General features: G+C 48.5%; 1 protein-coding gene and 1 non-coding gene across 2 annotated transcripts; one reads left to right on the top strand and one right to left on the bottom strand.

Moving 5' to 3' along the window:
- Positions 1-3,410: 3,410 nt before the first annotated feature.
- TRNAN-GUU (transfer RNA asparagine (anticodon GUU)) lies at positions 3,411-3,484 on the bottom strand. Its single transcript has one exon. It is a non-coding gene; the product is annotated as a tRNA-Asn (tRNA).
- An 841-nt stretch (positions 3,485-4,325) lies between these two features.
- On the top strand, positions 4,326-14,049 carry PSMB3 (proteasome 20S subunit beta 3). The gene is made up of 6 exons (XM_081582284.1): positions 4,326-4,413; positions 4,744-4,928; positions 7,666-7,773; positions 11,129-11,306; positions 12,941-13,035; positions 13,944-14,049. The coding sequence occupies exons 1-6, from the start codon at positions 4,411-4,413 to the stop codon at positions 13,990-13,992; spliced, it is 618 nt and encodes a 205-aa protein (XP_081438410.1). The 5' UTR covers positions 4,326-4,410; the 3' UTR covers positions 13,993-14,049.
- The last annotated feature ends 176 nt before the right edge of the window (positions 14,050-14,225 follow it).

The following is a 14,225-nucleotide window of genomic DNA, read 5'->3' as shown; positions in this document are numbered from 1 at the left end:
ACTACTCACCCACGTGACCTCATTCCTTCAGGGTGTTTGCCGAGAGGGGAGGAAGAGGTGGGGGAGAGGCTAACGCGGCTGCCCCCCCAACGCGGTGCCGGGCCCCCCAAAACTAGACTACGACCTCACTCTTCCCAACAGCCCTTGACCCTGGAGGATGAATCCTCTTCTCTGTTACCCTCCTCAACTAACCTCTGCCCCCAAAATATGTGTGCGCCCCCTATCCCCCAGACCCTGCGGTCCTCGCCCCTAGCTGGGGCTCCTGGAAACTGGTGAGATGAGGACTCGACTGAAATGTGACTCGCTCTGCAGTCCACGTCTCGGCCTCGACCGAAGGGCGCTGTGCTCTGGCGGGGGACGCGACGCCTCTGGCCACGCGTCCGGGTTATTTTCATTCACTCTAAGTGACACTCCCTTGAAATTAATAACTGCATGAGTGAGAACGAGCGACTCCTTCCCACCCCCTGAGCCCCTCGGCCGCCTGATCACCAGCTCTAAAATGCTGCGTCCGGGACCCAACCCGGCCGCTTCAGGGGCGCCAGCTGCCGGGAGGACGGAGGCAGAGGCCTGGGGGGTACGTCTCGCGGCCGCGGCTCGTTTGCTGTGGTGGAGGCTGGCGCCTGGGTGTGCTTGGGCGAAGAACGGGACGCAACCTGGGCCGGGAGGCAAGCTGAGCACAGCAGCTCAGGCTCCGGGCCCGGGACACAATAATCTGGCCGAAGGCGAGATACCCGAATGCATTCGAAAACGGGGCGCCGGGGCTCGGAAGTGGGCCCGCGCTTTTTCTCTGCGGGGCACTGATTCCCGCATTTTTCGCCCGCACGCCGATTGCGCTCTGAGCTCTGCACTGTTGATGCGCCTCGCTCGCCCCGGCGAGCGCAAAGGCCGCTGGTGCCCGCCAACTCCGACCGTCGTTCCGGGCTTCGGTCTCCAGTGGCTCCTGCCTGGAGGAGAGAACTAGCAGGGAGCTTGGAAGAGCTGGGAGCTGCAGCTGAGGCCGGAGCCGGGGAAGCCGATCGATATTACATTATGGAGACTACGGTGGGCCCGCCTCATTAGGACGGTCGATTTGCGTATTCGTTATTCAGGATTTATTAGGGCTGGTCATTATGTCAGTCTCTCCAAAGAGCTCGATTACTCGGCCAGAAGCGCCATTAAGCGCACTGGCGGTGGGTGGCTCAAGTTAGGAAATTAGGAAACGAAATCTTCAGCAAGGATCGGACCCGCCTGCCTCTTCCTCCTTCCCTCCTCTTTGGCAGTCCAGGCAGATCGGAAGCTGAGGCCCCCGGACTGAATGCTTTCACCCTTTGGCTAGTGACCAGGAGACCTGTGGACACTGGCCTCCAAGTGACCCCAGCTTTAGCCTTTGGCCCACACCCACCGAGTGGGGGCGGGGGCGGGGGGAAGAGGAAGGGCTGGAGAGATTTCCTCCCGGGGCGGGTGGTCTGAAAACCCCTGGGAGAAGGGCCAGGGGAGGATTCGGTCACCTGCTGTCCTCTCCCTCCTTGTGCTGGGAGACCGAGTCTTCCCGCCCTTCATTGAAAGGGGGCTCTTGGCGTGGACACGCCCACTGTCCCTAGGGCTGGTGTGTTTCGGGCTTCGTGGACTCCGCCCGGCAAGACTCGGGAATCCTCTTCGGTCCCCCAGTCACACTGCCGGAGGGGAGAGCAGCTGGGACTCCTGATCTGCAACTCCTTTCAAGCTAGAAGATCCCGGGCAAGAGAAACCTGTAGGGGCTTCTCGAAGGTCTCGGTCTCACCCATGATCCACAGGGGGTACTCAGGGGCTGCCTGGATGAGGGTGGGAGGCTATCAGCTAAGAGGAAGTAAGCTGATGTCCCTCTGAGTCCCCACTGCGGTCCTTTAATCCTGGAGTGCTGGAGTGCTGCCGGAGGGTGCCACCGTGCTCACTGGGAATACGTTCACTGGTTCCTCAGTTATTAAGCATCAGTCACAAACAAACCACAAGACAGGAACATGCTGAAGCCCCCACTACTACTGCAACTTCATCTTAATCACTTCAGTCACTTTCCAGTCCCCACATCCCTGGCCTCTGGCTTATCGGGGGTACCTTCTGACCAAACCCTTCTCAATTCTGAAGTTCTCTGGTTTCCCAACCAAGAAGCACCTGTCATGTGCCACTGTCAAATACTGCACTAAGCACAGGGGAGGTAAAGCTGATGAGCCGGGCTTATGCCCACAGGGCACTCACAGACCAGTGGGGACAAACTGGAGGGTTACATAGCCTGTCTGGTTAGCTTCTATGGGCACTGTGTATCCCTCGTGTTTGCCGCTACCACCTACCACTCCCATTCCTTCCCTCCCCCTGTAAGGGTGGATGAGCACTGAAGAAGGCTTTCAGAAGAGGCCTCCTCTGAGCCCAACCTTGAGGAGAGATCAAATGTGGAAGGGAACTGCTTGAGAGAGCGCCTCCTAAGAGCCAGCCGAGTCTGCCACTCCCAGCCCAGGGATGCACCTCTGGCAGACGTGAGGTGCCAAAGCTTCCCCTCGATTGTGTTCATTGTAGTATCTCAGGAGGTCACCTAGCTGACAGACTCTTCATCAGAAGAGTAGCTGTCTGTCATAGACCAAAAGCTTCCAGAGGGCAGGAACTCGGGAATCTAGGTAATTATTTCCAGCACATATACTAAGAGATACTGTGAGGATAAGATCTCCTGGAAGAGGATGACAATGTTAGGAGAGAGCAGCTCCTCTAGAAGTTTTATGACTATCTTTACCTCTGTGCTCTTTAACTCCTCTCTCCCGAAAACAATGTCCTTAGATTCTTCTATTTCCCCATCTTCTTCCCCACATCTGTATTTCTAGAAAAAGAACCTGTTTTGTTGTTGTCCATCTCCTTTTTCTCATGCTTCTCATTTTAAGAGTCTCTTTTTCCTCTTTCCATTTTCTCCAGGTCTTCCTTCCACAACACCTATTTGTTATGTCTCCTCTTTCTCTCTCCGTATATCACAGCTGTGTTCTCCCTTTCTCACCTTTCTCTTCATCCCTCAATTTGTCGCTGCCTTTGTCTCTCGCGCTATTTTCTTCCTTTCTAAATGTAACATTTCGAGATCGTAACATCAGTAGAGGCAGACAGTGGAAAACTGACCGATCTCTACTGCAAATTCATTCTTAATCTTACGAAAAATGCAACCTGAAACGTATTGCACGGTGAGACAAAAACCTGTCTTTTCCGGCAATCCAATTTGGGGGCGGGGTTGGAGGTAGGTGGCGGAGGGAAGTGCTGGAGAAATCCTGTCATTAAACAACAACGAATTTTCAATCACAATGACCCTCTGATTACCTATAGAAAAAGCGTTGTCTCTGCTATTTCAATACAAAATCTGGCTTTACAGCGATTGAGTGAATAATGCCTTTAGATTTTCCCTTTTTATCGTGGGAAAAAGCAAACGTCCCTGGGTGGGCTCGAACCACCAACCTTTCGGTTAACAGCCGAACGCGCTAACCGATTGCGCCACAGAGACTATGACAACTACTGCGGTGGCGGTGAGCCGAGTCAATGGGAGTGAGCCTGCGACAGCGGAAGACTCAGAATAAATTCCATAACGGGACGAAAGAAGTCAGACCCAAGGGAGAAAGGGAAGAGTCTCGATCTAGGGATGGGAGCAGGCGGGACGTGCAAGCCTCCCTTGCATTGGCTCGGGGGTGGCTGGGGCTGGCGAAATTGTCTCCTGCTTCCTCTGGATCTTAGACTTGGGGAAGTCCGGAACGTTCTTCTTTAGGGTGATCTGATACTGAGGCTACGTGAAGTCGACCTGCAGCTTCCAAATGTCCCCTTTCCAGCCCAACCCCTGCAGCCGTAGAATAACTGCGACGCCCTCCCAGCGCCCCTCTCCCTCTTAACAGTAAATGGGCACTTTACGGGCGCCTCCCAAATGCCGGACGCTGTTCTAGTCCAGTGCATGTCCAGAGCCTAACATGGTGCCTGGCATACAACAGATGTAAGGATTTCTGGAATGAATAAATGAAACAAGCTTCATGAGTAGTATCCCCGACCGCACAGCGTGCCCTTAACCAACCCGGTGGCCCTTCACTGGAGCCAAAGCCCTTTATTTCGGGTTTCACTAGCCCACGTGGACGGAGGTTCCGGCCGGCGTCTCTGGCTTCCAGAGACTGAGTCCACCGCTATCCCAGCTTGCACCGCGACGCCGAGCTCTTCCGCACTCACAGTGACTTTTCACTTTGCGCTTTCCTTACCTAGGTTTTGGCTTCTCAACCAAACTCCTGTACTAATGACTGACAAAGATGCAGAGCCAATAGAAAATCAAAATGTTCCGGAAGGGTCGGCCTCTCAGCCAATAGAGAGAAAGCAGCGAGGGTGGTTGCGTAGTGAGGCCCTTAGCAGGTTTGCTGGAATTGTGGCGATTGGAGGTCCTAACACACCGCAATCATGGTGAGACACGGAGCAAAGAAAAGGGACGTGGGGTAGGGATAGAGGAATCGGGAGGGGAGGTCATGGGAAGTTTGGGAGGTCGAGAGGCCTGGTGGTCGATTGAAGGAAGCCACTTCAGTTTGAAGGGGGAGCGAACCTTGGTGAGGACCGCGGCGGGGAATGGGGCTCCTCTCAGCCGCACAGCGCTAATCTCAGAGCTGGAGTTCAGGGTATCCAGACGCCTCCAGAGTGGAGGACGGTGCGTACAGGAGCCTGCGAATCAGGGGCTGGGCCGAGTGCTATGGCCTCCTTTGCCCCTCGCCCTGAGCCCCTCCGCTCTGTTTGCTTCAGTCTATTATGTCCTATAACGGAGGGGCCGTCATGGCCATGAAGGGGAAGAACTGTGTGGCCATCGCTGCTGACAGGCGCTTCGGGATCCAGGCCCAGATGGTGACCACGGACTTCCAGAAGATCTTTCCCATGGGCGACCGACTGTACATCGGCCTGGCGGGTCTTGCCACCGACGTCCAGACAGTGTAAGTGTCGGGGGTCCCCACCCACACCCACGCTTCTTGGACCAGCCTTGCCTAGCGGGATGAGTAGCCTGGGTATCAGTCTTCTACTGAACAACACCAGTGAATCTGAGACTTGGTCGAACACTGTAAACGATAGAGTGGATCCTAACCAGCTTAGCATATACTCTGAGCCAGATACTGTGGGCGGAGAAGGCAATGGCAACCCACTCCAGTACTCTTGCCTGGAAAATCCCATGGACGGAGGAGCCTTGTAGGCTGCAGTCCATGGGGTCGCTAGGAGTTGCACACAACTGAGCGACTTCACTTTCACTTTTCACTCTCATGTATTGGAGAAGGAAATGGCAACCCACTCCAGTATTCTTGCCTGGAGAATCCCAGGGATGGGGGAGCCTGGTGGCCTGCCGACTATGGGGTCGCACCGAGTCGGACACGACTGAAGCGACTTAGCAGCAGCAGCAGCAGATACTGTGGGAAAGCACCTTATCTTCATGGACTTTGATCCTCTTAAGCACATCATCATGTTGCTCTCCCATTTTGCAGATGAGGAAACAGGATATCAGAGAGTCTTACTGCTCAAGTTGTAAGCTAATGAATGACTCCCAGGATCCCAATCTCTGAGGCCAAAGCTCATGCTCAGTCCCTAAAGAACTACAAGTGGTGTAGTTGGGAGACAAGGCAGGAACATAGATAACTAATCCATAATAAGCTGGTGCATATTAGCTGCTAGAGTAGCTATTTAGTTGACAGTGGTTTTGTGAGAGAAGGGAGAATTGGGGAGATGAATTAAGTGATTCTGTGAGGTGTGAGGGTTGTGGTCATAATGGGGTGGTGTGGCGCGAAAGGAAAAGAAGGCATTTCTGAGAGTTGTTGCTGACTTACCTCAGTGTCTACTTGGATATTGTGAGGCCAAAGAATTGTGTGTTGAGGTTGGGGTTCATGTATTTTTTATCTGTTATTAGTGTCTATTTTAGTACTTGACATGTAGGCAGTTCAGAAATGTTTTAAGGATGATTTCTGTTTCGAGCATGTTGACTGAAATTGAGAAGACTAGTTTTAGGGGAAAGGTGATGACTTTGAATTTGATACCAATAGAAACATTCTGTGAGCACTTGAGGTCTTGAGATTGTATCTCAGGGCTGGATAGGCATTGGTGATCTGTTAAATCTATGGGAACAGATTACAGAGAGATAAAAGGAATAGAGGGATAAGTGACAACTCAAAAGCTGAACTGTGTATTCAGTAGTGGGGTAAGAAGAGAGACAAGAGGAAAAGAGTCAGGGTCAACGTTTCAAAAGGGAAGATGTGGTTACAGGTGGCCTAAGAAGCAGCACTTCTTGGACATAGTTCTTAGAAGACTGATAGTTCCTTATGTCATATTTTTGAGTTGTGGTGCTAGAGAAGAGTCTTTAGAGTTCCTTGGACTTCAAGGAGATCAAACCAGTCGATCCTAAAGGAAATCAACCCTGAATATTCATTGGAAGGATTGATACTAAAGCTGAAGCTCCAGTACTTTGGCCACCTGATGCGAAGGGCTGACTCATTAGAGAAGACCGTGATGCTGGGAAAGATTGAAGGCAAAAGGAGAGGAGGGCAGCAGAGGATGAGATGGTTAGATAGCATCACTGACTCTACAGACATGAATCTGAGCAAACTCCAGGGGATAGTGAAGGACAGGGAAGCCTGGCGTGCTGCAGTCCATGGGGTCACAAAGAGTTGAACACAACTTAGCGACTGAACAACAACAACTAATGTGGATGGGAGCTTGTCAGGAATTTTTTTCTCTCATTTCCTTTAAACCTTCCTAAAGTCTCAAGAATATATATAACTTGGATATTCTTCCTGAGATCTGCACCAAGCAGCCCTTTTATCCCAGTGCTGGTGGAATCAGAGAATGACGGCTTAGTGTTCCTGTTACTGTGAAGGCCCCCAGTAGTCTTCCTGTCTCCAATCACAGCTGTTCCCCTCACACTATTTTCTTTTCTTCATGAGGCTCCTCTTACCAAGTTTGCATGTTTGTGGGCAGTCATTGCTAATTTTGCTGGGCCTCATTTTCCTCACTGTGTGATAAAGCTTAGGGCTGTGTCTTTCTTCTGGTGTCCTGTGACTCGGTGCTCCACTTCCAGCAGTCTTGTCACTGGTCTGCTCCCTGCAGGGCCGTCCCTGGGCTCTGAGAGGGCACTGGAGGAGGCATGGCCTATTTTCTTAGGTGTCTTTCAGTCCATTAGTGCGGCTGCTGCTGTTTATTAACATACATTATCTCACTGCCAAATGACTTATTTTGTCCCCATCTTAGGAATGGAAAAATTAAGCAGGAAGAGGAAGACTTAGCCCAAGTCAGCTCTCTCAGTTTACTGCTCTTTCTACTATTAGCTGCCATCACATGTCTGCATTCAGGCTCCTGTCCAGAGTGTGCTGTATAAACTATTCCTCAAAAAAGTGTGTGTGTGGGAGGGGGGGCGGGGTGGGAATCCACTTCTTTACTCCCCTTTTCTCACCTCAAAAAAAATATGAGGAAAAAGGTTAGCAGAGTGGCATGTTTACAGGTAGAAGTGTTGGACAAAACCTCAAAGTGGGCATGAGGCTGGACTTCTGGTAAGAAAATCACTGGGAGATGAGGAGGAGTCTCTTGGCAGGTTTGGGATTGTGTGTCTCCTTAGGCACCTCCTGACCTCCGTGAGGTGGACACCAGGGGACATTCAGTAATTACTTGCTAACACACTTTCTCCTTCTACCACAGTGCCCAGCGCCTCAAGTTCCGGCTGAACCTGTATGAGCTGAAGGAAGGCCGGCAGATCAAACCTTACACCCTCATGAGCATGGTGGCCAACCTCTTGTACGAGAAACGGTGAGTAGAAATGTAGCCTGGGACTTGGGGACCGTACCTAGGAAGGAGATTCCCCCTGGCTGACTCATGTCTTATTTGTAGGCCAGTATCATTATTTTGGGGGGTATGTTTTCTCTGGGCCTAACAATCAAATAAGAAAGAAAAAGGGCTACTTCAGAAGACAGGGAATGCAAACAGCAAATAAACTTGCTCCCAGGCAACAAAATTAATGCTACCAAAGTGTGCCCAGGAGTCTCCCAGCCAGGAGCCACCCTTACGCCAGAGTTCATTCTGTCATGATCATTAGATTCTCTGGAATACATGGAATCTGGGAGTTGGGTATGTTGATTTTTGACATTTGAGAACTTTATGGTGAGACAAGAAGGGGCCCCTAATTGTAGAATTCAGTCCAGAAGTTGTGATGAAATCGAAGGGAGAAGCCTGTAGATACTTTCCCCATCCATCTCTGGGCAAAACTGGGTGGTAAGAAGACGAGTTGAGCTCTTTTTTCTTTCCTTATTTATTTTTTTAAACTTTTTATTTTGAAATAATTTTTGACTTTATAGAAAAGTTACAAAAGTACTCTTGAGCTTTAAAACTAAATGTTTGCCGTTTCCATATGTGGAGCAATATTGTTGCTTTTTTACTATTGAAAAATAAAGAGTTACTGTTTTTTGGTTTATGTTAATATTCTTAGCTATAAATTGTCTGACATATGTAATAACCATGTTTATCAAAATCCCAAATTGAGAAAGGCTTAACAAAAGATTTTTTAAAAAACTATTTTATGGGGGTAGGGGGGGAGAGGTGTTTCTTTTGTTTTGTTTTTTAAATTTAATTGAGGTGTAATTGATTTACAATGTTGTGTTAGTTTCAGATATGGGGGGAAATCTTACAGAGTTGTACGGATTACCTCACATTTAGGTATATGTTTAATGGCTCATGTTTACTCATAATAAAAATACAAGACATTGAGGCTGACCTGGAAAATTCTAGATTCTTAGCTACTGTAACCAGGCTTTCTGTACAAGTCCAACTGAAGTCATTGATTCTTCAGCAGGATAAGCAAATGCAATGATTTGCAAAATTGAGCCATGTACAGACCCTTTTTAAAGTAAAAAACTTCTCATGGATCCCAGAGAATCCATTCAGGCACCTCTGTGAAACACTGCCAGTAAAAAGTAAACACTAACCTTCAGGTGGTACTTTGGCATCAACATGACAGAAAGTATAAACACAGGCCCTGAGTTGTTGTGTTGTATTTAGTTTTAAGGTTGTTCCCCAGATAATACAGGACATTCTTATTTAACTTTATTTTCAGTTTATTGAGAGGAAAATACAAAATTAATTTCTTAGAAAAATTTGATATCTAGGGATCTGTTTGAGAAATACCAGATCAAAGTGCGCTACTCCAACCTCTTCCTCTACCCTACAATTATTTTTCATTTAGAATTATTTTTTACAAAGTTGTACCTTAAGATCATGCCCGTGGATATTACTGAGAACTGATATAAGACATGAATAATGTCTGTTTACTTACTGTTTCTATTGAGGATAGTGGCCATTACTTTCTGAGTATTTCCTATATAAAGATCCCTATGATGACCCAGGACCCTATGACATCCCTGTTCAGTCTAAAGAAGCTGGAGCGGTCATCACCCCTTTCCCCAGTGACCTGAGTCCCCGTGGCCTGAGATGGGGATAGATAGTCAGTTAGTCACAAGCAGGGTGTTAAGGGGATTGTGGAGCCCTATACCAAGGTCATCTCTGGAACTGATTAAGCCCCATAAAAGCTGTTGCCTTGAGACCCCCTGACCTAAACTAGCCAACTCCCTGACTCCATATTAGGTAAAATACCCACTCTATAGCACCCTAACCAATCATCTAATGCCACCCTTCTGGCAGGAAGTTTCTTTGTCTTTGAGACTATAAAAATTGGCTACTAGCCCACGAAAGGGGTCAGCTCTCCCTTGAGCTGGCCCGGTGTTCTAACAGCGTCTCCTGCCTAATCAACTGTTTTCCTCTCAAAATAAATAAATAAATGAAGATCTCTTAAGATTGATTCTTCTCAGATCTCAAGGTCTAGAACAAGTTTCTGATGAGCTGTTATTTCCTGGTGGCAGAAAATGACAATAACCCACCTCACTGAGTATCTTTTTTTGCTTTGCCTGCTGGGAGACTCAGAACAAAACTTTGTGTTTAGTTTGAGTGTCTTGTATTCTGTTTGGAGGGCCTTTTTTTGGTTGGTGGTGGTGCATAGGAAGACCTTTTTTTAATGAACTGATTTACAATGTTGTGTTAGTTTCTAGTAGCACAAAGTGATTTAGTTTTTTATATATATATATGCATATTCTTTTCCAATATGTTTTGTTTTTTTTTTATAAGGGCTACCCTGATAGCTCAGTTGGTAAAGAATCCGTCTGCAATGCAGGAGACCCCGGTTTGATTCCTGGGTCGGAAAGATCTGCTGGAGAAGGGATAGGCTACCCACTCCAGTATTCTTGGGCTTCCCTTGTGTCTCAGCTGGTAAAGAATCCACCTACAATGCAGGAGACCTAGGTTCGATCCCTGGGTTGGGAAAATCCCCTGGAGAAGGGAAAGGCTACCCACTCCAGTATTCTGGCCTGGAGAAGTCCATGGACTGTGTAGTGCATGGGGTCACAAAGAGTCGGAGACGACTAAACAACTTTCACTTCACTTCACGTGTTTTACAGGATATTGAATAACCATAAGATATTGAATGTAATGCTGTACAGTAGGACCGTGTTTAACTATTTCATATATAGTAGTTTGTATCTGCTAATCCCAAACTCTTAATTTATCCCTCCCCACTCCCTTTCCCCTTTGGTAACTGTAAGTTTGTTTTCTGTCTATGAGTCTGTTTCTGTTTAATAAATAAGTTTGTGTCATATTTTAGATTCCACATAAGTGATACCATATAGTATTTCTTACTTCACTTAGTATGATAATCTCTAGGTCCATCCATGTTATTTCAAATGGCTTATGTTTTAGTGGCTCAGTTTTATTTTCAGTGTTTTTCTACAAACTGCTTGAAGTCTTTTTTTGAAAGGAGTAAAAGTATAGGTGTATAAATAGAAGATTGAATGGTGATAGGACCTGGATGAGGATAGGGAAGAGTAGGTAAAAACCAACAAAACAGAATTCCCAAAGAAAGAAAGAGGAAGAGAGGGTCAGTGGTGAAGGAATATAAAGGTAAGAGTCAGAGAAAAAAAGAAAAAGTCTTAGAGCATTTATAGATGCCAGGAGAGGAAGGGAAAGGGGATTTGGATCTGGGCCAGGGCCTTGTCTAGATAGACTCAACAGGAAAGGAAATGTTCTTGAGTGCCACTTTCTCTCTCTGCTCCTGGTCCCACAGGTTTGGGCCCTACTACACGGAGCCGGTCATTGCTGGATTGGACCCGAAGACCTTTAAGCCTTTCATTTGCTCTCTAGACCTTATTGGCTGCCCCATGGTGACCGATGACTTTGTAGTCAGTGGTACCTGCACTGAACAAATGTACGGGATGTGCGAGTCCCTCTGGGAGCCCAACATGGTGAGTTGTTGGCATGGAGTGGGCCTGAGTTCTGAGGTGCCCACTCCTTGACCATCAGGGGAAAATGTGTTTACCTGGCTGGTAATGAGGAGAGTCCCTGGAGAAGGAAATGGTAACCCACTCTAGTATTCTTGCCTTTGAAATCCCCTGGACAGATAAGCCTGACAGGCTACAGTCCATGGGGTCACAAAAGAGTCAGACATGACTTAGCAAGTAAACAGCAACTATGGGGAGAATGGTGTGGGTAGGAGAGAAAGCCACAGCTATTGAGCCTTGGAAGAATGTCCAGAAACTTTATCTGCCAGAGCCTTGGCTCCTAGAGAGAGCACCTTCTGTGAGGAGACCTCAGTCAGATATTTGCTACAGTGACAAATAATTCCTCATGTGGGGTTTACGGGGTTCTCACATCCATTCATTGAATAAACATTTAACAGGGTGTAGGATTATTTAGAGGCAGCTCAGCAGAATGGGCTGTGGAGCCAGGTTGTCTGGCTCCAGATCCACCTACCATCTAAATTAGTCATGTTCTTGGGTAAGTCCCTTTACTTCTCTATGCCTCCACTTCCTCAGCTGTAAAGCAGGGATAATAGAACCTGTCTTACGAGTGGTGATGAGAGGAAATGGCCTGGAAAGATTGGAACAGTGCCTGACAGGGAGGCTTAACTGGTGTGCCAGTTCTGCCAGGCTCCAGGGAAACCAGGTAGTCCATCCTCAAGGGCCCATTGCAGCCAGTGAAGCCAGTCAGACACCCAGTTATCTGTTAAAATGAAGTTGACTGGGAAGAGGAGGAAAGAAAGGGCCTGGTTGGCAAAAGGAACAGCCTGTGCAAAGGTCAGAGGTTCAGGAGGGGCCTGAGGAGTTGAGTGACTGGAGAGAGCTTGCTGGAGTGTGGGCAGAATGTGGGCTAGAGAAAGGCAGAGCCTGAGGTCAGAATGAGACTTGCAAATGCCTTGGATGCCATGCCAAGGAATTGGCACTTTTTTCTTTTGACATGGTGTCTAAGGTAGTAAGAGACCCTAGGAACCGGAGGCCTGCAAGTTGGTGCGGTGGGCTGTTGTCACCTGCAGGAGGTGCTGAGGTCCTGAGCAAAGAAAGTGGCATTGCGGGAGCAGGGCAGCCAGACTCTAGAGGACTTGGTCCCTTAAAACAGAAGTGAGACTAGTGGAGATGCTGAGGATACTTGAGTTTTCTGGCTAAGCCAACCAAGATAGAGGATGTAGAGGATGGAAGAGGTTTGGTGCAAGTGGTTCCACGGTTGGACAGGCTAGGTTCTGCGACACTTCTGAGCCATGTGGGAGGAGAGATCATCAGACAGCTGGTGAGGCACAGAGGAGTGGCGGGGACTGTTCTCCCCATTTTACAGAAGAGGGATTGAGGCTTTGTGAAGGGACAGACTTGCTCAAGGTCATACTGCTGGTTAACGGAGGAGGTTCAGGGCCTCAACTTTATCTTACATAACCCTGGCTTCCTTCTGGAAGGAGCTGAGGGGGCTTTTCGCACCCAGGGAACTATCCCTCCAGACACAGGAGGTGCCAGAGCTGGGCACCTTGAGCCTAGAGAAAAGAGAATTAAGGAGCCAGACCAAGTGAAGGTCTGAGGTTCTGGGGATTGAAAGGCTGCTACTCTGTTGGCAGGATCCAGAACACCTGTTTGAAACCATCTCACAAGCGATGCTGAATGCTGTGGACAGGGATGCAGTGTCAGGCATGGGAGTCATTGTCCACATCATGTGAGTATGCGTTGGGAGAAGTCTAGGAGCTTTGCAGACACGTGCCTCTCCCCTCCTGCACAAATAGCCCATCTTCCCAGCCCCCAAGTCAGGTGTGAAATAAGAAAGGTTCTTGCAGCAGGCACCAGATAGCAGAAATCCATGCTTCCTAAGGGTGGCAGCTGGGAGCCTACCTGGATTCCCCCAACCTCTGTCCAGTGAGGCTTCCTGGCCCCAAGTCGCCTCCTCTTGCTCACAGTAGACGTTTCTTTCCTTCCTGAACAATGTTCCCAAAATCTCAGGGATCTGTGCAGAGCTCCTGCAGATTGATCAGAATAAATCCTGGGTCCCTCCTCTCCTCTCCCAGGTCACACCAGCATGGAAGCCACACCTGTGTGGTGTACTGAGCTCTGTGAACACCTTCCAACCCCCTAGCAAGATTCCTGACTGCCACCCTTTCCCTCTTGTTTGGGGCTGTCACCAGGAATCTGACTGGCTAAAGTCAAAGGTACCCTCTAGACAGCTTTCCTTGGAAACTGTCCCAGAATAAGGGTCCCATTTGGACCCTTTTGTTACAGGATGACCTGCTTAATTACCGTGAAAAAACAGACTGGGGCTGATACTGAGAATTTAGTCACTGAAGTGAAACACCTCATACCCCTTTCCTCAATTCCTTGTTCTCTAGGCCTGGGCGGCTCTCGCCCTGCTCTGGAGTGCTTCACACTCCAGCCTTGAGTCATCCCAGCTCTTGATGGCTTCACCTATAGAAACTTCTCCATTTTTCCCTTCCTCACCACAGGCCAGGGAAACAAGCTGACATTAGTGTAACATGGGCAAAACAGTTAACCCCAGAGCTAGGACAGCTGTTTATTGTAGTTTGTTCTGCAGTCTCATGGATTTAGATGTTCTATGATTTTCTCCCCCTGTAGCGAGAAGGACAAAATCACCACGAGGACACTGAAGGCCCGCATGGACTAACTCTGTTCTCAGAGCCCACTTTTTTTTTTTTTTTTTTTAATAAAAGATTTTCTTTCACTCCTGCTTCTTTGAGCGTTTTACCACAGATCTCTGTCCCCAGCTGGACAGTTACAAATAGCTACTTGGGGTACAGCTCAGCCCTCACGTTTTCTTGACTTGCAGCGTGCTCTACTGGTCCACCAGTGGGAATGGTATCTACAGATCACTTGTGGGGCACCTGCTATGTGCTGGAC

This window comes from Giraffa tippelskirchi, chromosome 3 (genome assembly GCF_054371585.1).
Source record: "Giraffa tippelskirchi isolate mGirTip1 chromosome 3, T2T-mGirTip1v1.2.pri, whole genome shotgun sequence".
NCBI lineage: Eukaryota > Metazoa > Chordata > Mammalia > Artiodactyla > Giraffidae > Giraffa > Giraffa tippelskirchi.
Note: the sequence above shows the minus strand (reverse complement) of the source record. Positions and strands in the feature narration are given on the sequence as shown.

Bases quoted from the DNA above. Each gene is read 5' to 3' on its own strand.
- PSMB3 (XM_081582284.1), top strand. The intron at 7,774-11,128 runs GTGAGTAGAAAT...CTGGTCCCACAG, and splicing joins AACCTCTTGTACGAGAAACG to GTTTGGGCCCTACTACACGG. The intron at 13,036-13,943 runs GTGAGTATGCGT...CTCCCCCTGTAG, and splicing joins GGAGTCATTGTCCACATCAT to CGAGAAGGACAAAATCACCA.